Raw genomic sequence first — 26,564 nt, 5'->3', positions numbered from 1 at the left:
TTTCTTGCATATGTAACTTTAAATTGTGGAATCAAGGGATTGACATAAAACTACATTTCAACAGTTTTTGTCAAGCCTTCTTATAATAATAATAATAATAATAATAATAATAATAATAATAATAATAATTTTTATTTATGACCTTGAATGGAAGAAAGCATTGTTACAAACTTTAGAAATTACTAGTATTACCTGATATCTGGGTGTTTGCTAACTAAAGTTGAGACTTCTAGGTAAAGTAGTGATGGATCTGTCAACTTAAATACTTCTGCAATAGCTTCAATGACGTCACAAAGTCCTTCTGTTTCCTCTCCAGATCCCTATTGAACAGTATAAAATGGATAATCATTTTCGGACATCTAATCTCAAATTACCTTTAATACGCAAGGCAGAACATGAGAACAAACTGGCAAAGCAGCAGCAACACCTTGTCATGTTTCTGTTTTTATTGTTTAAAAATGTAGGCCACATTCTAGCACCTGGTAACATGTTGCTCATTTACAGTGAGAGTAAGTGTGTCTAATTGTGCTGGACTGTGGCTACAGCGTTTATTCAACTTGACTTTTTCATCAAAACCACTCTAAAAACATTTCAGCAACCCTGCACATACAGAATTATTGTATGACTAGTATATTTTACTTATGTCACAATAATTTCCAAACAAATATGTTGTTTGAAGTAGATGGCCTATCATATTCTCACTATACACTTAGTCTTCAGTCAGTTTTGGAGTCCTTTTTTGAGAGATAGAGGCCGATTTTATTTATCTATTTCCACTGAGTGGCTGGTTAACTGACGCTCTTCTGTTCTCCATTTGAGCTGTCTCTGAATTTCCTGGATGTGTGCTAAGAGACACCATTGAACTGGAGATAAGATATGATGGCCCAGAAAGACTTGCCCCAAACAGGTCAAATAGGGAGGCCTGGCAGACTAAGTTTGGCTTGTGGGCCAGAAGTTCCTCACTCTTAATATAAGTGGAGATTATAAATATTTATTTATTTCAACAATTAATATACTGCTTAACATTGCAGTTTCAAAGCAGATGGATTAATGCACTAATTTTAGAATAGGTTGTGGGGATGCTAATTTATAATTATTTCTAAAAAATTCTTCTTTTGACATTGTGGTTTTCTTATACTTACAGCAGTAAGTTTCTTGAACAGAAATCTGAACTGTTCTGCTTCTCTGATCATTCTTTCAGCACCTTCTTTTCTTTCTTCTGCATTCTTGAAAGTAATGCGCTTTAATATAATAGCCTTGATGTACTCTACAACAACTCTACGATGGCACTCAATAGTCATTTTCTGAAAGAAACATTCAAATTATACAACTGGCAACCAGTACGTGTTATGTTAGTCTATAAGAGGAACAAGTATTTCATTTCTGCACTACACTCATTTGAGTAGTAAGAAATTTACACTGACTTAGCAACACCTATTAGGGGATGGAGCTTGCTGTTAGCTTCATCTGGACTGACCCCAAAATCTGTGGCAGATAAATTGGTGAGCATGTTTATTTCCAGATGACAGCTATGCAGACTAGTAATGGGGAGAAATTGTTCAGTGGGTATGGACTAGTCTGAGAGCAGGGATGAGAAATTTCTCTCAGCTTGAGGGCTGCATTCCCTCATGGGCAACTGCTCAGGAAGGCAGCGTGCCAGGAGTGGGTGGGAGTGGAAGCAAAAGAGAAGAGGAAGAGATGAGTAAACTGATGTTAGTACGTAAGTAAGTAAATATCTTACAGCATGGTCAACTCAAGCAGGGCTTGCACTGGAGTCAAAAGCATCTCTCCCAAGCATGCCTGCAGCCAGCCTATCCAAGATGGATCTCTTATCTTTCTTCTCCCCGTTCTTCTTCCCAGCACACCTTGCTAAAAAGCACTTTTCCTGTCACCTCAAGGGCTCTCAATGGCCCTGTATTGTTTCTTAAGGGTCCTAGCTTGGGCAGGTCATTTTGCATAGGCTAGCTCAGGAATTTATCTGCAGCTTTTATTTTTTCCTTTGAATCCCAAATAATCAAAATCCTACCATTTATTAATTTCTAGGGTTTAGATGGGGGGGGGGAGTTTTGGTCCTCCCAGATCTGTAACAAAACCCAGGCTTCTTCCAAAACTGGAAACCATGGTTTGCCAGTTTTCTAAACTGGGGAACTATAGCTAATTATAATAATTTATAATAATTTATTATTTACACCCCGCCCATCTGGCTGGGTTTCTGCAGCCACTCTGGGCGGCTTCCAACAGAATATTAAAATACAATAACCTATTAAACATTAAAAGCTTCCCTAAACAGGGCTGCCTTCAGATGTCTTCTAAATGTCAGGGATAGGAGGCTGTGTATGTGGTCAAACGGATCATTAATATCTCACACAAACTAGACCAGTGAGCTACTTTGCAATAGTTCTCAGAAAGAAAACTCGTTGAAGATCTATTGTGCAAATTTCAGGAGGAAAATTCATTGGAGTTTCAGAACTTTGAAATCACCAAAAACATTGGTTTGTTCTGTAAGGTATTTCAGTTTGTACAGGTAGTACTTGTTAAAAAGGAAAATAAATCTGAATAGCATGAGTGGAATGGATCATAGGAATTAACTTTGCATATCCTGCTCATTTACAGACAAGGGATCTTACATTACTACAGAAACAGGTTATTAAGATATTTTTCATAGTATCTTGCTTTTTATTACTTTACTGTAACTGAATTCAAAGTCAAAATAATAATAAATGCTCAGGAATGGCAAAGCAGTATTTCATCCCATTAAAGGTAAAGGTACCCCTGCCCATATGGGCCAGTTGTGTCCGACTCTAGGGTTGCGTGCTCATCTCGCTCAAGAGGCCGTGAGCCGGCACCGTCCGAAGACACTTCCGGGTCACGTGGCCAGCGTGACGAAGCTGCAGCTGGCGAGCCAGCACCAGCGCAGCACACAGAAACACCGTTTACCTTCCCGCTATAAAGCGGTACCTATTTATCTACTTGCACTTAAGGGTGCTTTCGAACTGCTAGGTGGGCAGGAGCTGGGACCGAACGACGGGAGCTCACCCCGCCACAGGGATTCAAACCACTGACCATGCGATCAGCAAGTCCAAGGCACTGAGGTTTTACCCACAGCGCCACCCGCATCCCAGTCATTTCATCCCATTAGGCTACACTATTTAAGTACCTATCTTAGATAAAACTTTGCAAATTCTGTACCTTCTTACAGGGCTTCTTTATTCTTGCAAAATCATTGAAATAATCTTCCACCGTTACACAAATTGTATCTACTGCATTGGATCCTGCCAGCCATTTCCTTGTCATCAGTTCACTGAGATGTGGCTGAAAGAGAAGTAGTGCAAACATAGGGAAAATTAGATCGAATCGCTTTTGGGCAACATCCTTCAACTTTAGATCTATCGTTGTACATCCCAGTGCTGTTCTAGAAAACTTGAATGTGTTAACGTTTTACCTATTAAGTAGCTGCAAAGATGGATCTCAGCAGCCATATCTGGGCATTTCTGTCTGTTTGCCACTCTAGATAGACACAGATACTATTTCAACATTTTTAAAAAGAGGATGCCAAATGAAATAAAAGTTAACCTCTAAATCCATGAAGACTTCATCAAGCAGGCTTGCACATCCTTCCTTGGCAACATCATCCAGAACTGCATCAATGCATGCATGACTGCTTGTCATAAGCTCTTCCATCACAGGAGTTAAGTATTTCTTTTTCAAACTGATGATAGATTCCCTTTGACAAACAAGACAAGATCCTTCAGCATCCCAATAGGGTGCATACAAGAGCCAGTTCAACCAATCAGTTAAGGTAATATGTTGTGATGTCATAAGAGGCTACAACAAAGCCCTGATAACTTAAATACAATTGCTTGAGAATTAATAATAGTTCCTCTTGCCCGATATTACCAATTGAGAAAAACGACTGTGCAAGCACACCTTGAGTGACATACACGTTTGGAGAACCAATAACTGGCTTAGGTCAGTGGTTTCCAAAATGTGTTACATGGAACCTCAAGATTCCTTGGACACTGACTGATGGCTCCTTACCAAGAAAACAAGTAACAGTAGGCAGACTTCTTTGCCTACCACCAGCAATCCTTCCCCTGCAATTTGAAGGTATATGAAGTCCATTCTAGAGCAGTGGTTCTCAGAACTTTTGCTATGACTGAACCCTTCACTTTAAACAAAACTTCACTGGAACCCATGAAATAAAATATTTTAAAATGGGGGAAGGAGTTGATTATTAGGAGAGCGAAGAAAGGACAGCCAGCCAGAGCAGCAACTTTTAAAAGAAAACTTTGACAAAATGTTCCTGTCAAACCTCCATTCTCTCATTTTGCTTGTCATCCTTAAAGCTTTCACTCTTATCAGAGTGTTTTCTTATCTCTTCTCAGCTATAAAGGAGCAGCATACTTAACCCTTGCTGCTCCTATGGAATCTTTTTATTGGATTGGAAATTTGGCCTAGTTGTAGACCTCATCCGATAAGATCATCCATGCCAAGTTTCAAATTATTAGCTCAACAACTGCCATTTTTATAAGCTACATTTTTTTCAAGGTTATAATGGTGGGATGTTGTTTTTGCTACTTGCCCTAACTATGGAGCACCCCCATAAAATAAGATATAGAGTACGTTGTTCTTATATGGCACAGGCCCAACTTCCTTCCAGCTTTACAGTTTGCATGGCAGATGTAAGTAACAGTGAATCAGATGCGGGCTCAACCATCTAGTCATAACCTGCCACCATGCTTCAGACAGGCTATCCACTTTTTGTTTAGTGTATAAAGGGCCAAATAAGTTTATTCATTTATACTTTAATCTTTATGCATAAAGAAAATAAAACTAAAACTGCAAAGATTTGAATAAAGAGTTGCAAACTTCAGGGACCCGGGAAGAGTTTTATTTTTATCATGTAGACCAGCTAATACAGTGGTGCCTCGCAAGACAAAATTAATTCGTTCCGCAAGTTTTTTCTTCTTGCGAGTTTTTCGTCTTGCGATGCACGGTTTCCCATAGGAATGCATTGAAAATCAATTAATGCGTTCCTAGGGAAACCGCCTTCAGACCAGGTCCGGGGACAGTCTGTCCCCCGACCTCTTCTGAAGGCTGGGGGGGGGACAAGGGCTTTTCTTCCCACCGCCAGCCTTCAGAAGGCTGTTCTGAAGGCTGGGGGTGGGAAGAAAAGCCCTTCTCCCCACCTCCCGCCCCGCAAGCTCCGGGGACAGGAGGGCTTTGCTGCCGCCCGCCAGCATTTTAAAAGCCCCCGCTGTCCTGGGGCGATTTTAAAATGCTGGTGGGTGGCAGCGAAAGCTTCGCTGCCGCCCGCCAGCATTTTAAGATCGCCCGGGACAGCAGAGAAGTCCCCGCTGTCCCGGGGCGATTTTAAAATGCTGGGGGTCGGCAGCGAAGGCTTCGCTGCCGCCCACCAGCATTTTAAGATCGCCCGGGACAGCAGAGAAGTCTCCGCTGCCCCGGGAAGGAAGGCGGGGGGAGCAAAGACTTTTGCCCCCCGCCGGCCTTCAGAAGAGGTCCAGGACCTCTTCTGAAGGCCGGCGGGGGGCAAAAGTCTTTGCTCCCCCCGCCTGCCTTCAAAAGCCGTCCGCGATAGCGGGACGCGCTTCCCTGCTATGCCGGACTGCTTTTAAAATGCTGGCGGTGGGGAGCAAAGCCTTTCGGCCCCCGCCGGCCTTCCTGGACCTCTTCTGAAGGCCGGAGGGGGGGAAAGGCTTTGCTCCCCACCACCAGCATTTAAAAGAGGTCCCCGGAGATTTCCCTATGGGCTTTCGTCTTGCGAAGCAAGCCCATAGGGAAATTCGTCTTGCGAAGCGCCTCCAAAACAGAAAACCCTTTCGTCTTGCGGGTTTTCCGTCTTGCGAGGCATTCGTCTTGCGGGGTACCACTGTAGTTGGATCTTTCCTATTCAAGATCTACCTCACTGAAACATGCACACTACAATTTCAAGAGCTGTCCTCAAATAGAAATAGTATGTCTCTTTTTTAAAGCAGCAAAACTGCATTTGCCACACAAATCATAGCACAACCTCAGCGCAGAACTTACTTAAAGGTCTGACAATTGTTGATGATGGCAACCATGTACTGAACATAGCACAGATGGTACTGACGATTTCTTAGATGCTCTTCTCTATATAAATTTGCTTCCTCTTTGTACCTGTGTAATGGAGAAATGGGGCAAAACCCAAGAATGGAAAAAGAGAAACAATTTATCTCCTGGCCTGCGGAAGAGAAGAGGAAGTACTGCTACTTCTCTTTTACAATGAACCACCAAGTATTTGTTTATTTCAATATTTGTATACAGCCTTTCAAGGGGGAAAATTGCCCAAGGCAGCTCACATAAAACAAAACATACAGCAACCATTTAACAAATATATAAAACAATTACACCAATATGGCAGCTGATAAAAATAAGAGAGCCAAGCACACACCATCCTAATTAAATTAGACTGAAATAAAAATGCCTTAAGGTCTATTTTAAAAACAGGTTTAAAAACTGTTAGAGCCACATATATATATATACCTAGTGTGGAATTCCACAGAACTGGACCCACTACAAAAAGGCCCCTATCTCTAGTGCCTGCTAATTTGGAATGAAGTAAAAAAAAAATACGTAACCTGATAGATCTTGAAGTCAGGCAGGGTAGCAGAGCTTCTGAAGCTAATCTTTTAGGTCTGGACAGGCCAATATGGGTGCATGCAGTCCATCAAATAATCTGGTCTTAAACCATTTGGGCCTTTAGTGTCATCATCAGCATTTTAAAATTTGGTTTAGAGACACAAAGGGCTGCTTTGCACATCATACCAGGTTTAATCACTGCTTAGCAAGACTTCATTAGTGCTCCTGGAAAGCAGCTCACAGCTGCTTTGCTCTTTTTCCTGGTTCTCTTTGCTTCTGTTCTGCACTGAAGTAAGTCAAGGTTTGGCTCAGTGTTTTGTCTGAACCTTGGTTGCAGCTTGTGCTTAATGGGGGAGTTTACCTGCTTGATGCCCTGGTTCAGACATCATGCTAAACCAAAGCTTAGCCAGCTCAGCATGTTGTAGCAGCAAAAAGGACAAGGGAGCAGCAAAGCAGTTGTGAGTTCCTCTCCGGGAAACTCTTAGCATGAACTGTGAGCTGCTCAATGACTGTGTGCTGCTAAATAATTCATATCTGGAAGCACCCTGTGACCAAAGCATATAAGAATGGTACAAAGCTTTCATTTTTGGTCACAAGGGGGAGCAGGAAGCTAAAGACTACTTTCCTCATGTCTTACTTTTAAGGAACAGCGTAGCTGAGGGGAGCAACAGGCAGGGGGTTCTAGTTGCTAGGTAGTATATGTGCAGAGAAAACATCCCTCCTAAGACCAGGGAGAAGAGGCGGTGGAAGAAGAATGAAAAAAAATTAAAGACTATCTACAGAAATACTGTAAAATTAATGAATGTTAAAGGGATGTTGGATTGAAAACAAGTGGTGTTAGTTAAAAGATTAATAAGAATATGTAAATATGGATGACAATGGTGGAAAATATATATTTATTATAGGTTAAGATGTTGAGTAAGGATAAATGATAGAGGGTAAGGACTTGCTGAACTAAATATCTGAACTGGAATACAAAAAGGGAGGTGTGAGGAGGTCAAGAAACTAGTGAATGAGGTATAAGATATGAAAATACTAATCTTTTTTCTGTTTTCTTCTTTTTTCTATTCTGTTAACTGTTTTTTATTGTGTATTTCTATGTGTTTTGTTTTGTATTTTCCCATTTTTGTAGCTTTTTTTGGTTTTTGTATTCTATGTTTAAATTTTGAAGCTTTTGATTGTTTAATAAATATTATTTTATAAAAAAAGAAAACACTCCTCCTAAGTAATAGAGAAACAGTGACTGAAAGCTAACATTTAATTTTACCTGCTGAGGAATGAACTCATTTGTTGAAGGCACAAATAGAGTACCTTTATTTTCAAATCTTCACTTATCTGTGTAGCTACTTGAAGATTCTGTTCAAACATCTAAAAACACAAACCAATAAGGCAATATTGCAGTTAATAAGAATGCAGCAGCCTGCTCCTTTTGCAGACTGAAGCCATGAGGCAAATTCTATGAACTTATGCCCATAAAACAACACATTTTGCCTCAAACCCCAGTCATAGCACTGTACAACGAGCACATCTATTAACTTATTCTGCCCATAGTCATGGGCATTTTGAAGATGCCGCATAGATGTCAGCCATAGCCCTACACTTTCGTTGCTACACTAGAGTTTATGTGGTGGCAGAACAGATCCAAAATGTACAAGTCCAATGTGACCAAATGTAGTGGTGCGCCCTGGGAAGGGGGTCCATGCCTTTAAATAATTAAGTGCCAAATTATAGGTTTTAATAATATTTCAACCGCACTTGTTTAATGTTTACCCAGAAGTAACTTCCACTGTGTTCAGTGGGGCTTACTCATTGTAAAGTGTGCCAACTGAAATATATTCAATCTACAAAACAAACACAAAGCAGAATAGCATGCACGCATCAATCATTTTATTCATTTCCCCATTTTCAGAGCTTTGCCCCTTCCTCCTGCCCCAATCAGTATACTGAAGCCAATTGCTTATACCTGGAACACAATAGCAGGGAGTGTAGTCTGATAGTATCCATCTTGATCTGCTTCTGGCTCATTTTCTTTTAGCCAGTCTTTTTTATCTGTCTCCAGTGCTTTTCGTAGCCAGCCAATGATGTTGGACTACAGGAAGATTAAAATTCAAAAGAAAGGCAAATATATTGAATCTGGATACTAAATTAAAATGGCCCATGCACTTCAGTAATGCCCATGAAGCAGAACTCAGTTTTGCCTGCTGCCACTCAACCCATATTAGGAAAGTTTCTAGTGGAATGAAAATTGTTTGCCAAGGACACAAACTGCAAGTTGTACAACTAATTTGCAAACATGCACGGTAAAATCTGAATTGTGCAGGGTTGGAGTGAGAGAACAGTCAAGTCAGAATAATGAATATTCCAACCCCATATGAAGGAGTGAGCAAAATTACTGTTATTGCTTACTGTAAGAGTTGACATATATGTGCTAAGAAGCTCATCCACCACTTCCTGAGAAAGCAATGGCTGCAGGGTATTCACATCCACCTCTGGTGCAAGTTCTGGATTTCCCATCATCTCTATGCTGAATTGGAGAGAACAGACAGAATCCATGTGCAACTGCAATCAATTATTATTATCCCCCCCCCCCCCCGTTAGATGCCTAACATAGAAATCTTCATGTCGCTGCAAAGTTTTTATTCTGGCAAGATTCTGGCAACTCTCTTTCCTCAATCAAGGAGTAGAATCTATAGAACATGTCCTTCTGTTTTATAAATTTTATGCTGGAATTGGGCAGCACACGGTTGGCCCTTCACTGACCTAACTACTGGAAAAGCCAGTTCAATTTTATATTAAATATCAGATAGAAGATAAAACCCGAAATTTCTGTCAGTGTCGGTGAGAAGAAGGGAACTCATCATCTGAAACTGGAAGGACCATCTTCAGGAACTAACTAAGGATTAATGTAGCTCAACATAATCGTTTTCATGTTTCACTTTTGAATCTGTTTTGCTCAGTTATTCTGGCGTACTTTTGATCTGCTCATTGTAATTAATTGATTGATTAGTATTGGGCTATATGGACCAGAGTTCCATCCTGCTATAAAAAGGCTTAATGTATAATAATAGCTTGTGGCTCAGCAGTACATAAAAATATAATCCACCTTTCCACCTCTGTATGCATCTATCTAAAACCAGGTGCTCTTTCATTTATGTTTACTTGCTACTACACCCAAAAGAGGGACGCGGGTGGCGCTGTGGGCTAAAGCCTCAACGCCTAGGGCTTGCCGATCGAAAGGTCGGCGGTTCGAATCCCCGCGGCGGGGTGCGCTCCCGCTGCTCGGTCCCAGCGCCTGCCCACCTAGCAGTTCGAAAGCACCCCCGGGGGCAAGTAGATAAATAGGTACCGCTTACCAGCGGGAAGGTAAACGGCGTTCCGTGTGCGGCTCTGGCTCGCCAGAGCAGCGATGTCACGCTGGCCACGTGACCCGGAAGTGTCCCCGGACAGCGCTGGCCCCCGGCCAATAAATGTGAGATGGGCGCACAAACCCCACAGTCTGTCAAGACTGGCCTGTTCGGGCAGGGGTACCTTTACCTTTTACTTTACACCCAAAAGACAGTACCCTTACCTTTTGTAGGTATTTAAAACCCATGTCAAAAGGCTAACAATTTCATTTGCTTCCAGATCTTCAGAAGCCAGATCTTGCATGCGTAAAGACAGTGCTTGATGGTACATGCTTAGTAATCTTTTGAAAATTTCATAGTGTGGGGGGAAACATTGATCCAAAAGGTTCTTAGCCACCAGGAGATCATCAAGGACATATTTGCGAATTATTTCCAGATGACGGACAAGCCACATTTTGTCAGATTCTCTGGTGTCTGCTTGAGTGCCTTCAATCCTGGTGGTGACTGTTCGATCCAATACATTGAACATTTTCTCCTTCCATTTTTTAGGTCTGCCCGGGGGGATAAATCCAGTTTGCTTTTTCCTGTCTAGCATGCGCCTGTCTATTTTCTCTTCCCTCTCAATTATTCTGACAACTGAAACCAGCAAGGTGGGATCTCGGCGGACAGTGACTAGAGACCTCTGAATGACCATCCAGAGTTGCTTGGCCAGCTCTTCAGAAAGTTTCTGCATATCTCCAAAATAGTTGTCAATGAGGTTCATATCACGGGTGTTCTTGCTGTCCATACGATATTGTTCATACATCAGATCATCTCGAGAGCACTCCAAGTCCATTAGCTTTCGGTGGGCTTGCAGCAATTCCCCCTGATCAATCAAGTCTTGTGTCTCCTGGACTATCTCTGGCACTGAAAAGCAAAATCAGAAAGAAATGTAATCACATTATGTCACACAAACCTGGTTTCAGAACCATAGCTGCATGAAAAATGGTAGCTTCAAGCAGACTTTAATGGTACCTCTGAAAATGCCACTATAGCATTACATTTCTATTCTACCCACAGAGTTAGGCCACTCATTGTAGACTCATACCTGAGAAGATATTTTTGAGGTTCTCTACAGCAGCTGCTAGCTGGCTGTGCTGAACTACAGCATCTTTAACATCCTTGAGGCTTTCTATGGTGTTTATACTTTGCCGCCAGTCTTTATTGACATCAATCAAAGAACGCTGAATATCTTTTACATCATTCAGTGCATTGTGCAGTTGGCTTAAGCCAGTTCGGACACCATCTAGCTGTGACTGGATTGCCGCCTGAAAAGAAAAAATTAAAATTAAATTACTACATTAGTTAAGAACCTATCTATTGTGGGATGAAGGAAACACAGATAGTGACATACAAGGGAGCCAACTTTAATGAACTAATTTGAAAATAATTAGAAGTAGAGAAGGGAGTGGGGGAATGCCAAATTCCATAGTGGTAGTTTTGGCTTGTTTGCTATTCCAAAAACAAAAAAGGACTTGTGACATCTTAAAGAATAATATACAGTGGTACCTTGGGTTAAGTACTTAATTCGTTCCGGAGGTCTGTTCTTAACCTGAAACTGTTCTTAACCTGAAGCACCACTTTAGCTAATGGGCCCTCCCGCTGCTGCCGGACCATGATTTCTATTCTCTTTTTTTTTTTTTTTTTGCATTTTAAAATTTTATTGGTTTCCAACCAATTATACATTTTATCCATGTTACAACATTCTTGTCCATTTTTGACTTCCTTCAACGTTACTGACAATCATTCGTAGTTATCCTTTTATACACATTCCGTTCTTACATATTGCCATTTTTCCTCCCTTCTTTCATTATTTCTAATAGACAATACTTATTGAATCTTTACAGTGCCTCTTTAAAACCCACTAGCGTTGTATTTACATCACAGTTATTTTCCAGATAACCCACAAATTTCCCCCAGTCCTGAATAAACTTTTGGTCTTTAGTATATCTGATTTTCCCTGTTAACCTATCTAGTTCTACATATTCTATCAATTTTTCTCTCCACTCTTCCACAGTTGGGATTTCCTCCTGCTTCCATCTCTGAGCTAATACAATTCTAGCAGCCGTTACCGCATACTGGAAAAGCTTGCGATCCTTTCTTTCGATATCCTTTCTTACAATACCCAATAGGAAGATTTCTGGTTTTTTAGCGAAGGTGTATCTCAGCATCTTTTTCATTTCGTTGTAAATCTCCTCCCAAAAACTTTTAATTTTTTTACATTCCCACCATTGATGATAAAATGTCCCCTCTTTCTGTCTACATTTCCAACATTTGTTGTCTACCTTGTACATCTTTGCCAGCTTCACTGGTGTCATATACCACCTGTAAAGCATCTTCATCATGTTTTCTTTCAATAGGGTACACGCCGTAAATTTTATGTTCACCTTCCATAACCTATCCCAGTCTTCCAATTGGATACTGTATCCGAAGTCCCTCGCCCACTGAACCATCACTGATTTCACTTCTTCGTCCTTCGTATTCCATTCCAGCAGTATTTTATACATTTTTGACAGATTTTTATGTTCATTGTTTATTATCTCTTTTTGATATCTAGATTCTTTTTCCTCATAACCCCTTTCCTTCACCTCTTTTTTAAACATTTCATTAATCTGAAAATAGTGCAGCCAATCGTATGTAAAAACTTTGACTTGGTCATATGATTTTATTTTCCACTTTCCTCCTTCGTTGGTCACCATTTCTTCGTATTTTCCCCACTTTCCTCTCATATTAATTTTCTTTACCCCCATTATCTCTAATGGGGATAGCCAGTGGGGGATTTTAGGTTCTAGTATGTTTTTATATCTATCCCAGACCTCTATTAACGCAGCTCTAAAAATATGGTTACCAAACCCCTTGTGGACCCTCTTTTTGTCGCACCATAGGTACGCGTGCCACCCGAATCTGTTATTGTATCCTTCCAAATCTAGAAGTTCTTTGTTTTCCAGCTTTACCCACTCTTTTAACCAGCACAAACATGCTGCCTCGTAATACAGTCTCATGTCTGGTAGGGAGAAGCCACCTCTTTCTTTTATTTCTGTCAATAATTTGAATTTAATTCTGGGCTTCTTCCCTTCCCAGACATATCTTGAGATCACCTTTTGCCAGTCTCTGAAGTCTTTTGTACCTTTTATTATGGGTATAGTTTGAAACAAAAATAACAACTTAGGAAGCACCATCATCTTAACCATTGATATTCGTCCCCAGAATGATAATTTCATTCTGGCCCAAGTCTCCAAATCTCTTTTTATTCTATTCCAAGCTGGGGTGTAGTTGTTTTGATATAAATCAATATTCTTTCCAGAAAGCCATATTCCCAAATACTTAACCTTTCTAACTACCTCAATCCCTGTTCTTTGCTGTAATGATTCAATCTTATCCTGATCCAAATTTTTAACAATCATTTTTGTTTTCCCTTTGTTCAAATTTAAATCCTGCTATATTACCAAATTTCCCCATCTCGTCCAAAATCTCCTTTATGCTTTCTATCGGCTCTTCCACCGTCAGGACCACATCGTCCGCATAAGCTTTGACTTTATATTCATTGGCACCTAATGTCACCCCTTTAATTTGTTTGTTTTGTCTTATTGCATTTAGTAGGGTTTCCAGAATCACTATGAATAACAGTGGCGAAAGCGGGCACCCCTGTCTTGTTCCCTTAGCTATTTTGATATCTTCAGATATAACATTATTGACTATCAGTCTTGCTTTTTGTTCTGTATAGATTGCCCTTATGCCATTCAAAAATTCCTGGCCCACCTCCATAACCTCTAAGTTTTTCATCATAAAATCCCAGACCACATTATCGAACGCTTTCTCCGCGTCTACAAAAATTAAACATGCTGGTTTATCGCACCTATCGGATAGGAATTCAATGATGTTAACTATATTTCTTGTGTTATCACTTATTTGTCTTCCCGGCAGAAAACCAGCTTGGTCTTTATGTATAATTTTTGATAGTATCTTTTTTATTCTTTTAGCTAAAACACCAGCAAAGATCTTATAATCCGTGTTTAATAAAGAAATGGGTCTGTAGTTCTTAATTTGAGTTGGGTCCGAATCTTGTTTTGGAATTATTGTAATAAATGCCTCTTTCCATGTATCTGGAATATCCCTGTCTTTTAATATGTTATTCATTACTTCAATCAGCGGGGCTATCAACGTATCTTTCATTTCTTTGTAATAACTTGATGTAAACCCATCTGGGCCCGGTGCCTTCCCTCTTTTTAATTCTTTTATCACTTCTTCTACCTCTTCTCTACATATTAAGGCATTTAGCTGTTCTTTTTGATCTATCGGAATCTTCCTCAACATCTTTTTTTCCAAATATCTTTCTATTTTTTCTTTATTGTTCCTTTCATTTTTTCTGTATAGTTGTTTATAGTAGTCCACAAACCCTTTCCTGATTTCTTTCGGATCTGTAATTTCTTCTCCATTTAGTTCAATTTTATTAATCAGTTTTTGTTCTTTCCTTCTTTTTACCTGCCAGGCGAGCCATTTTCCAGATTTATTTGCAAACTCGAAATTTTTTTGTCTTAACATTTTTATATTCCATTCGACCTCTTTATTTATTGACATAGCAAATTGGGTTTGTAGAGCCTTTATTTCCTGCTTTATCTTCTCATTATTGGGTTTTTTGATCAGCTTTTGTTCATTATCCGTAATCTGTCTCAAAATCTCTCTTGTCTTTTTTTCTTTGTTCTTTCTTTTCCATGCATTTTGTTGGATACATAGGCCCCTCACCACTGCCTTACTTGCATCCCATACAAGGCTCGATTTTGTCCCTTTATCTAAGTTATCCTGGAAGTATTCTACCAATTTTTTCTGTATTTTTTCAACGAATTTTTGGTCATCCCATAAGTTATCGTTCAATCTCCATCTGAAGGTTCGCTCTTCAAATCCTTTTAACTCCATCTTCATCGGGTTGTGGTCTGAGATAACTTTAGCCTGTATTTCAATTTTTTGGATTCTTGGTATGAGTTCACTCGACACCCATATTTGGTCTATTCTTGACATTGATTGGTTTGGTTCCGAGTGATACGTAAATTGTTTTTCTAGAGGGTGTCTGAATCTCCAGATGTCAATTAGGTTACAGTTTTTGATCATCGTAAAAAAAGTCTTAGGCAGCTTCCCTTCTTTGTTCTTTGCTTTCCTTAATCTATCCATTTCTGTTGATACGACACCGTTCATGTCTCCCATTATTATAATTTTTTTATCCATGTATTCAAATAGTTTTTCTTCCAGTAGTCTAAAAAATTCTGTCTTATTCCCGTTTGGGGCATAAATTCCAATAATTATCAGTTCTTCGCCTTGCCATTTAATTTGGGCCGCTATTATTCTTCCTTCTTCGTCCTTAAATAATTGACGGGACTCAATTTTATTTTTAATATATAGAACAACACCTCTTTTTTTCTTTTTGTCCGAAGATATAAATTCGTTCCCTAACCTTTTATTAATAAGGATTTTCCTATGTTTTTTGGCCACGTGCGTTTCTTGAAGGCATATGATGTCCAGATTCTTCTTCTTTAGAATATGTTCAATTCCATTTCGTTTCTTCTTATCATTCATACCATTGATGTTCCAATTCCATAGTTTTAGCGTCATTCTCCTTACCACTATCTAGATTTAGAGATTTAAACTTGAAACCTTTCTGTCTCTTCTCCTTCTTCTTCTTCTCCCTCCTCTTCCGACTCTCTTTCAATCTGCTCTTCTTCTTCACCTAATTCAGATTCCTCCCTCCTTCTTGTTCCTCCTTCTGCTCCTTTGCTCTCTTCCTCCCCTTGTTGTAGTTCTTTATATCTTCTTGTGAATTTTCCAATTTCCTCAGGGCTTAGCAATTTTCTTTTTACTCCTTTGTAGAAGAATGAGACGCCTTCCGGAAATTCCCATCTGAAATCAATCTTGTTTTTCTTAAGTAGTTGTACCAGTGGTTTGTAGGCTTCTCTTCGTTTCAACAACCTTATTGGAATATCTTTAAATATAATTATGTAATTCCCATCAATGTAAAGTCTCTTCTCTCTATTCCTTTGCAAAATCAGATTTCTCATCTCTCTATCTTTAAAGGTAATTAGACAATCACCTGGGAATTTCTTTACCCTACTTGATCTAATTTTGATTCTGTATGCATTGTGTATTGTCTTTGCCAATTCTTCTTCCGATAGCCCCATCCACTGCGCAATTTCCTTTATTAGTCTTTCTCTTATATTCTCGTTTTGCATTTCCGGTACTTGCCTCAACCTTAAATTAACTTCTCTCTGTTTCAGTTCGTTCATTGCGATAGAGTCCTTTATTTCCTCTTGTATTTTATTTAAATCTGCAATCTCATTTCTCATCTTCTCCTCTTCTCGCTTCATCTCTTTCATTTCCTGCTTTGTCTTCTTAAATCCCTCATCCACTCTCCTAGAAACCTCCTTAATCTGTCCTTTCAGTTCACAGACTGTCTCCTCGATCTTTTTATCCATTTTCCCTATTTTATTGTCTACCTGTTCTAACTTTGTCTCCAGATTCTTTTCACTTTGTTTTATTTCTGCGAACATCTTCAATATTTCTGTTCTGAATTCTGTTTCCTGCTTTGAGGCTCTCCTGTCTGTTGGTGTCCCCCCCTCTGTCCCTTTTTTCTGTGTATGCGACATATTCCTCTGTATCCCAATATCCAATATATACTATATATACACTATGTAGTTTTATATTTACGTCACTATTAAGTACTATCGAACGCTGTTAAGTTAACCACCCAAAAACAGAAAAATATCTCCTATATAAGAGGGGGGGGGGGAAAGTAGAGCAAGAAAAAGAACAAATTACAAATACACAGCTTCCTTAAGCTTTCCTCTCAGTGTCTTAAATATTGTCCCTTCCCCCTACCAATTTTGGGGGGGGGTAGTTATTAATCCGCGTTCTTCTTGCCCCTATCTGGGCTAATCCAGTTCAAGCTGGTCAAGATGATCTTCTTGCCCCTATTCGGGCTAAATCCCACCAAAACGTTGGACAGGTAGAGCTGTACTTTATATTTCTAAGTAGTCCAAAGGGCGATGTCCAGATTTAAGGATTTAAGGAATAAGTCAGCTTAAAGCTTCCAGTATAATTTTTGTGTTAATATTAATACTAGTCCTACAAGTGTAACTCAGTAGTGAAGGGAGTGTCTCACTTGCGCAGTTGTCACCTAGGTATTTCGTCAAACCTAAATTACCTCCACCTAATTTTCAAATTAGTGTTTGGTTTAAACCGAACCAAACTGAGAGGGTAATTCTTCCGACTTAAATCACAAGGAGAGTGGTTCTTCCACCTTAGGGAAAGAGAGTCTTTGAATAAACTTCCACCCTGCCTATTTCCGGCTGTTCATTTTAGTTTGTTTTTTAAATTCAGTTCACATTGACTGAACATTCCTTAGCAGAGTTTTAAGCAAAAGGGAAGTCCGGGGGACCTCCAAGTGATTTCCCTTTTATTTGAAGATATTTTAAAGTAGTCTGGAATGGCGTCGGAAGTCCTTCTGATCCTCCAATTAATATGGCGTCGGAGTTTCTTTCTAGCTTGATAGCTTCTTCACAGAAGTGTGACCAATAGTCCTCTCTATTCTCCTATAGCCTCATTTACAATTATTACTGGGTCTCTCTTATTCACGAGGCTTCCCTGTTCCCCCTTTAATTTCTTCTTTTCTCCTCTTTCTTTACAGACAGTTACTTTTTAACTTAGTTGGCTCAAGTCCAAAAAGTCGCGGGGGAAACAGAAACAGTAACCGCTAGCGGCAACTTACTTTCTCTTTTGGCTCTGTAGACAGTGCTGCGTCTTTTTCGATGATGTCAGACGAGCCGCTGAACTCGGATTCTTCTCTTTTTTAACCGGGAGCTTTCTTATTATTTTAAGTCACTGGTTCTCAAAGTTCTTGGTAGCAAGCCCGGCTTTCTTCGTGTCGAGAGCGGAGCGCTATTCTCTGCAGGCTCGGGGCTTCGCTAGTTAGCCGCTGCAATGGCTGCCCGATTGTCCGCTGCTCGTTCCGTCGCTCTCTTCGCCTCCTTTCAGGGGTTACCTGGCGAACCGGACGAGCGGCTTTGACACCGCCGGGAACCTAGACCTCTAGATACCCTCCAGAGGTTTGTTGGGGGGTCTTTGCGCCCTAAGAACCCCCCTTTTCGGCCAAAATAGCTAGGGCTTTCTCACCGGAAAAAAACCTTGCCTGCAACGGGAGCCGCGCTCACACCGGAAGTCCATGATTTCTATTCTCATCCTGAAGCAAAGTTCTTAACCCGAGGTAATATTTCTGGGTTAGCAGAGTCTGTAACCTGAAGCGCATGTAACATGAAGCATATATAACCCGAGGTACAGTGGTACCTCGCAAGACGAATGCCTCGCAAGACAAAAAACTCGCTAGACGAAAGGGTTTTTTGTTTTTTGAGCTGCTTCGCAAGACGATTTTCCCTATGGGCTTGCTTTGCAAGACGGAAACATCTTGCAAGTTTGCTTCCTTTTTCTTAACACCGTTAATACAGTTGCGACTTGACTTCAAGGAGCAACTCATAGAACACGGTGTGGTGGCCTTTTTTTAGGTTTTTAAAGACTTTGGTGATTTTTGAAGCTTTTCCAAAACTTTCCCGAAACCGTGCTTCGCAAGACAGAAAAAAATTGCAAGACGACAAAACTCGCAGAACGAATTAATTTCGTCTTGCGAGGCACCACTGTACCACTGTATTTGGAACAAAAGGTTTCATGAGCTAGAGCCCACGTGCATCTGATGAAGTCCCTCTACCTTTAAGCTCTGTGGAACTCAGTGGGTCTTACTTCTGAGTAGACATTATAGGATTGTGTGGTGAAGTCATTAAGATGCCACAGGAGTGTTGCTTTCCTCCAGTGGTAAATCAGATGCTCCTCACTTCAGAAATTAAGATCAACACAGTGAAGGGGAAAAGAGGAGACACTATAGTTCTACACATAAAGACTTTACAAAGATAACCTATACTATTACATCCTCCGCTGTAATACAGGGTTAGGACTGAGGTTTCATACCTTCAGTCTAGCTTCCACTGAAGCCTTCTTCCGTGCTTCCCTCCGACGATATTGTTCCACTTTATCCAGTTGATCTGGCCGCTGCAGCATCCCAGCGACTCTCTGAACAGCTGTTGCAACTGCCTCTCGGCCAGTCTCCTCCATTGTGGAGCAAAGTCTTAAAAGGAAGATGTGTTTCTATATCAAGGGACACTGAAGAAACATGGCAATTAAATATTTAGAGACTTTACACATCTTTTATAAAAAGCAGTGGACCCAACACAGTTGCCAGTGACTGAAGCCTCATAAGGACTGCTGCGCTCTGCTGCCCAGGAGGACTCTCCTGTGTGTCTGAGGGCCCTGCTCCTTCCTGCCACTCACCACCTGGCCCAGGGCGGGGCCTGACAGGCCTCACAGGGACGGTTGCTGTCACTGCTGCTGCGGACCAGGGGGATCCGGAGGGGCACAGAGTTCTTTTTAAAATGTTTTAAAATTTTCCTTTTCCTTTTCCTTTTTATTTTATTTTTTTTGTATATGCGGGGACGGGGATTGGGGTGGGATGGATGTTAAGTTGGGAATTTGTTTGATTTTAATGGATTTGTAATTTTTATAGTTTTCTATTTCTATTGCTTTTTGTTTTCTGGGGTTTTTTGTTTTCATTTTTTGTTTTTGTTTTCTATTTTTATTGTTTTAAGGTCTTATTTTGGGGAGGGGTCAGGGCTGCCGGGGAGTGGGTCCCAGCCAACAAAATGGCTGGGGCATGTTCCACAGAGGGGGATGCGTTGGGACAACCGATCTCAGTGATCACGGGTAGGAGGAGGAGTTACGCTAAGACCAGACCATGTCATTACAGAGGAGGCAGGTTTAGTCATTGTTTGAGGACTATCCCTGCCTCCGGGTCTGGTCCTGACCGGACAGATACTAGAATCAGCAAGGGATACCCACATGACCTGAAGGTGCTGCTGTGCAATGCCAGGTCAATGATTCATAAGACCACTGCCATCCATGACTTGATCATGGATGGAGGATTTGACCTGGCATGTGTAACAGACTTGGTTGGATGAGGCAGATGGGCCTGTTCTTGCCGCTGCTTGCCCACCAGGTTTCTCTTACGCACAGCAACCCAGGCCTTGTGAGCAGGGAGGGGGGGTTGAAGTGATTTTTAGGAAGTCATTCGTTTGCACCAGGCGTCCTATTGGGAAGACCCAGTTCTCTGAGTGCATGTTCTGGAAGTTGGGCAATAGGGGCAGTACAGGATTCCTTTTGGTGTACCGACCTCCCCGCTGACCAAGGATTCCCTGCCCAAGCTGCTTCAGGTTGTGGCGGATGTTCTCCTGGAGACACCTAGTTTGGTTGTCCTAGGGGATTTTAATATCCATGCCGACACGACCTTACAAGGGGCCGCTCGGGACTTCATGGAAAGCATGGCCTCCATGGGGCTGTTCCTGAATAAGTTTGGCCCAACCCATAGCCGCGGACATGCCTTGGACCTGGTGTTTACCTCCATGGATGTTGGTGATCTGACACTAAGTAAAAGCGAAACGAAAGAAGTGCCATGGTCAGACCACTTCCTGGTGCAACTTGACTTCTCCGCAACCCTTCCGCTCTGCAGGGAGGTGGGACCGATTTGGATGGTCCACCCCCGCCACTTAATGGATCCAAATGGTTTCCAGAGAGTGGTAGGGGATGCTTTATCCCATGTTGATGGCCTTTCAGCTGATTCCCTGGTGGCCCGCTGGAATGTGGAGTTAACCAGGGCTATTGACTGTTTGGCTCCGAAGCGCCCTCTCCGATTGCATGGAGCCTGGACAGCCCCGTGGTTTTCCACGGATCTGAGGGCAATGAAACAATCGTTGAGACGGCTAGAGCACAGGTGGCGGATGACCCATTCTGAAGCTGACCAACCACAGGTTAGAGCTCAAAGTCGAGCCTATCAAGTGGTGGTAGCGACGGCGAAGAAGACTTTCTTCACCGCCTCTATTGCATCTGCAGAAAACAGCAGCAGGAGACTTTTTCAGGTGGTGACAAGACAGAAGTACTGTTTCTGGGGGACAGGAGGCGGGCAGGTGTGGAGGATTCCCTGGTCCTGAATGGGGTAACTGTGCCCCTGAAGGACCAGGTGCGCAGCCTGGGAGTCATTTTGGACTCACAGCTGTCCATGGAGGCACAGGTTAAATCCGTGTCCAGGGCAGCTGTGTACCAGCTCCATCTGGTACGCAGGCTGAGACCCTATCTGCCTGCGGACTGTCTTGCCAGAGTGGTGCCCGCTCTGGTTATCTCCCGCTTGGACTACTGCAATGCGCTCTACGTGGGGCTACCTTTGAAGGTGACCCGGAAACTACAACTAATCCAGAATGCAGCAGCCAGACTGGTGACTGGGAGCAGCCGCCGAGACCATATAACACCGGTCTTGAAAGACCTACATTGGCTCCCAGTACGTTTCCGAGCACAATTCAAAGTGTTGGTGCTGACCTTTAAAGCCCTAAACGGCCTCGGTCCAGTATACCTGAAGGAGCGTCTCCACCCCCATCGTTTTACCTGGACACTGAGGTCCAGCGCCGAGGGCCTTCTGGCGGTTCCCTCACTGCGAGAAGCCAAGTTACAGGGAACCAGGCAGAGGGCCTTCTCGATAGTGGTGCCCGCCCTGTGGAACGCTCTCCCATCAGATGTCAAAGAGAACAACAATTACCAGACTTTTAGAAGACATCTGAAGGCAGCCCTGTTTAGGGAAGCTTTTAATGTTTGATGTATCACAGTATTTTAATATTCTTTTGGAAGCCGCCCAGAGTGGCTGGGGAAACCCAGACAGATGGGCGGGGTATAAATAATAAATTATTATTATTATTATTATTATTATTATTATTATTATTAAGACAAGTTAAGCAAATAAGAACACATGAACCTTGACAGCTGCATAGTAAATGCTTGCAACACAACAGTGAAAGAGACAGGCAGTTTAATTGCTCCATTTTATATCTACTTCATCTTCACAGGCTCATACTGACAGAATTTTTTTTTCTGATACCAGATAAGCCATGTGAGGTTGAGTATCCATTCACTGTGGGTTTCCTGACTGATAACTTTGGAACTCCCCAACGTGGCCATCAGAATCTGCGGGACTACAATTCCCAGCATTCCTTGCTGCAAGCCCACACTGCTCAGCATCCTGGGAAGTGCAGTCCAGCCAGGGCTGGGGTATGTGTGTCTCTACACTCGCACAAAAGCAAACAGCCACTGCCAGAGACAGACCCTGCATAGGGCAGCACGACTCTCAGCACAGCATGCATGAAAGCTCGTGAGGAGGGGAGAAGCCCAGTTCAGGGGGCAAGGGAGGATTGATGACCACAAAACAACTTGGAAGGACATCAAAATGGAGGGAGGGAAAGTCAAAAGAGAGTAAGAAAGCAAACTAATGCTTAACATACTGAAATTTACAAGCTTAAGCACATTTGACTCTGCATTAAATCTATTGATTTCAAATGCCTCAAAAGTGGTAGCACCTGCATTCCTGTTGTTCTGATATAATAATATATTTAATAGTAATATATTTAGTTCTATCATACAAAATAATTTTATTGTATAGGATTTCGGTAGTTTGATGTCTTATTATAATATTAAAAATGGGGGAATTAAGCAATATTAAAATGCTTCAAAATGTTTGTGTGGTATGAAAAAAGAAAGACAACATAGCACATCTGGAGTTGGGGCATGGAGGAATAAGCCTAGCTTCTTCCCAGTTTTGCAACTGAAATGAAAGGTGTGCATGCCAGGAAATAAACACCCAACGAAGCCATCGGCCGCCCTCCCATGCTTCAGATGAGCTATACACCTTTTTTCTTTCACATGAAGCCTATAATACATTTTATAAACATTATAAAAATGTTAACATGTGCAACATTTCACTCCTAGAGGTTGAACTGGTGAAGACATGGGAGGTAGAGAAGATAATTAGCATAGCCAAGTTCTCCCTACACTATGTGTTGCTCATTCCTCCCCCTTGCTCTGTGAAATGTGCTTAAGCTTGCATGGCTTGTTCAAACTTGCAGGACTGGTTTTTTTCAGAGCTCAGGTCTACAATATAAATATACTACATTCAATCCAGAATGGCCCCACTACTCTCAAACTGTTGTGCCTGTTTTCACCAAAGATGCACTACCTTCATTGCATCTTGGGTTTTTCCTGCAGGAGAGGAGACAGGACTCCAGAACATACTATGCAGACAACAGGGGAATAAAGCAGACAGCAGAAATTAACTGCAGATGAAGAGTTTCATATATGGATTTACTACTTCTGTGTAGAAATTGGATACCACCCTGTAGTGTGTAGACCATTTTGCTGTGTGCATGCATACAGCACCATAGGCAGCAAAGTAAAACGTATTTTTCCCCTGTGGGTGTTACACACAGCTTCCTTAAAAAAAAGTGGTAAGTCATTAGTAACTACCATATGTACATCCTATATTTTATAGTAGGGACGCAGGTGGTGCTGTGGTCAAAACCACTGGGTCGCTTTGTTTTGCCGATCAGAAGGTCGTGGTTCAAATCTGCACAAAGGGTGAGCTTCCATTGCTCTGCCCCAGCTCCTGCCAACCTAGCAGTTTGAATAATAATAATAATAATAATAATAATAATAATAATAATAATTTATTTATACCCCACCCATCTGGCTGAGTTTCCCCAGCCACTCTGGGCAGCTTCCGACAAATTAAATATTAAAATACAATAGTCCATCAAACATTAAAAGCTTCCCTAAACAGGGCTGCCTTCAGATGTCTTCTAAAAGTCTGGTAGTTGTTTTTGACATCTGGTGGGAGGGCGTTCCACAGGGCGGATGCCACTACCGAGAAGACCCTCTGCCTGGTTCCCTGTAACTTGGCTTCTCACAGCGAAGGAACCGCCAGAAGGCCCTCAGCGCTGGACCCTCAGTGTCTGGACAGAAAGCACACCAGTGCAAGCAGATAAATAGGTACTGCTGCAGTGGGAAAGTAAATGCTTTGTATGCTTTGGTTTCTCTCGGTGTTCATTGTGCCAGAAACGGTTTAGTCATGCTGGCAACATGACCTAGAAAGCTGTCTGTGGACAAACACCAGCTCCCTCGGCCTAAAACAAGATGAGTGCCACACGCCATAGTTGCCTTTGGCTGGACTTAACTGTCCAGGAGTCCTTTACCTTTTTTTAACTTTTAGATAAAGGTAAAGGGACCCCTGACCATTAGGTCCAGTCATGGCCGACTCTGGGCTTGCGGCGCTCATCTCGCTTTATTGGCCGAGGGAGCCAGTGTACAGCTTCCAGGTCATGTGGCCAGCATGACTAACCGCTTCTGGAGAACCAGAGCAGTGCACGGAAATGCTGTTTACCTTCCTGCCAGAGTGGTACCTATTTATCTACTTGCACTTTGATGTGCTTTTGAACTGCTAGGTTGGCAGGAGCAGGGACCGAGCAACAAGAGCTCACCCCGTCGCAGGGATTCAAACCGCCGACCTTATGATCGGCAACTCCTAGGCTCTGTGGTTTAACCCACAGTGCCACCCGCGTCCCTTTACTTACATATAATAAAGCCCTACATTGCAAAATATTGGTATTTATTTTATTTAAAATTATATACTGCTTGATTGTAGAAAAATCTTCAAAGCGGTTTACAAAAAAGAGAAAAATAAAATCGCTTTAAAAATGCACAACCATTATTGAGAAAACATACCAAAAAGTGAAAACCCCAATAACATTCATACAAATTTTATAAACATCTGAGTAAGGCTTGGTCTAAAACAGAATGTCTTCCAGCAGACGCTGGAAATAATGCACTCAAGACACCTGCCTGATATCAATAAGCAGGGAGTTCCAAAGTGTCAGTGCTGCTTGCTTCCTTACATTATCTAGCAGCTAAGAGACAAAACACATACACACCACCAAGGGGGCAACTGCCCCCCTTTGACGAACCTGGAATAGAATTGCCTAAAAATTATTCACCTGCATGCATGTAAGGTGTTTTCCCACCCACTCAGAAATGGCTTAGTCATGTATAATGAGATAAGAATCCAAGCCATTTTTCACCTTCTCACCCCTTGCCTTTTCCTGTAAGACCTATTGCAGTCGTTAAGAGTTGTCAACAGGCTCATCTCAGCTATCTGCCAATCTCCCATTCCCACCACCCTTCTGAGTAATACCCCTCCCCACCTTCTCACTATATAGAAGGATCTGGCAACTTCTGTTTCAGTGTATCTGAAGAAGTGTGCATGCACACAAAAGCTCATACCAAGAACTAACTTAGTTGGTCTTTAAGGTGCTACTGGAAGGATTTTATTTTTTTTTTACATTGGTACAGTTATTTCAAATGCATTTTCTTTCTTCTCCCACTTAGTTTTAATTTACCTATGTGTTGGGGGGAGGTTAGTCTGTTTGTTTGAAGTAGGATTATTTAAAATGCATTTTCTCCCCCCTCCACCCACTTGATTGCAACAGTATATACTGTATGAGGGAAGGGCTGGTCTGTCTGGTTGGTTCGCAAGGCGCTTGGGCAAGACAGAGGGACTAACGAATTCTAATGGCAATAAGAGCAGCCGCCCGTTCCCCGCAAAGCGCCAGAACTCGGAACTAGCCCACCTACCCGTTATCCCCGAGAGGAGCTGCGCCTTCCTCTCCCTCAGGACCGGAGGCGGGCGGCCGAGCCCGTCCCTCTTCCTCTCAGCCGCTCACCTGGGCAGCTGCGGCTCCTTTACCTTCCCGGAAGCTTCTGACAGACAGGCTTGAAGTGCGCCTGCGCCACATTGCATCAACACTATATAAGCCCCGCCCCCGACAGGACTAAGGCGCGCAATACGCGTGCGCAGGGTCGGCCGGCTCGCGGGGCCCCTGCGAACTGCGCGTGCGCGAAAGGTTAACCGCGACCGTTGCTAAAGGCTTCTTCTTTCAGCCGTTGGCCCCGCCTCCCTTCTTTCAGGTGTCAGTTAAAAAAAGAGAAAGGCGTGGCGGGGCTGGAAGGAGGCGCCCAAAAATAATAATAAATCTGCTCCGCCCTGATTCCTTTGGGGCAGGAAGCAGCAAGTGCTGCCACCTGCAAGGCTTCGAGCCGAGTTTCGCTCCAAGGAAAGGCATCCTGGTTGTGGTGTGGCTCGTTTGTCCCAGTAAAACACCCTGACTCTGTAGAAAGAAATGAAATAAAACCAATAAATCCGCGTCGCCCTTATATAGAATCATAGAATCCTAGAGTTGGAAGAGACCAACAAGGGCCATCGAGTCCAACCCCCTGCCAAGCAGGAAACACCATCAGAGCACTCCTGACATATGGTTGTCAAGCCTCTGCTTAAAGACCTCCAAAGTAGGAGACTCCACCACACTCCTTGGCAGCAAATTCCACTGTTGAACAGCTCTTACTGTCAGGAAGTTCTTCCTAATGTTTAGGTGGAATCTTCTTTCTTGTAGTTTGGATCCATTGCTCCGTGTCCGCTTCTCCGGAGCAGCAGAAAACAACCTTTCTCCCTCCTCTATGTGACATCCTTTTATATATTGGAACATGGCTATCATATCACCCCTTAACCTCCTCTTCTCCAGGCTAAACATGCCCAGCTCCCTTAGCCGCTCCTCA

General features: G+C 42.2%; 1 protein-coding gene across 3 annotated transcripts in view; it reads right to left on the bottom strand.

The window, feature by feature from the left end:
* The window catches only part of EXOC3 (exocyst complex component 3), a 28,064-nt gene extending 2,318 nt beyond the window's left edge, over positions 1-25,746 (bottom strand). Inside the window, exons 1-12 of one of the 3 annotated variants that reach the window (XM_082194850.1) lie at positions 25,676-25,746; positions 19,005-19,196; positions 11,053-11,272; positions 10,190-10,871; positions 9,028-9,145; positions 8,585-8,710; positions 7,889-7,989; positions 6,049-6,159; positions 3,574-3,724; positions 3,190-3,312; positions 1,143-1,304; positions 193-320 (exon numbers count right to left, since the gene is read on the bottom strand). In XM_082194850.1, the coding sequence (XP_082050976.1) occupies positions 193-320; positions 1,143-1,304; positions 3,190-3,312; positions 3,574-3,724; positions 6,049-6,159; positions 7,889-7,989; positions 8,585-8,710; positions 9,028-9,145; positions 10,190-10,871; positions 11,053-11,272; positions 19,005-19,148 (2,066 nt within the window). In that variant the 5' untranslated portion in view covers positions 19,149-19,196; positions 25,676-25,746. Of the gene's footprint in view, positions 1-192; positions 321-1,142; positions 1,305-3,189; positions 3,313-3,573; positions 3,725-6,048; positions 6,160-7,888; positions 7,990-8,584; positions 8,711-9,027; positions 9,146-10,189; positions 10,872-11,052; positions 11,273-19,004; positions 19,197-25,586 lie in introns of all 3 variants that reach the window. The other 2 variants (XM_082194849.1, XM_082194851.1) reach the window with 2 other exon arrangements.
* Between the last annotated feature and the right edge of the window lie 818 nt (positions 25,747-26,564).

The sequence above is a fragment of the Podarcis vaucheri genome, assembly GCF_965113315.1.
Source record: "Podarcis vaucheri genome assembly, chromosome: 13".
Lineage (NCBI taxonomy): Eukaryota > Metazoa > Chordata > Lepidosauria > Squamata > Lacertidae > Podarcis > Podarcis vaucheri.
This window is presented reverse-complemented; position numbering and strand designations above follow the sequence as displayed.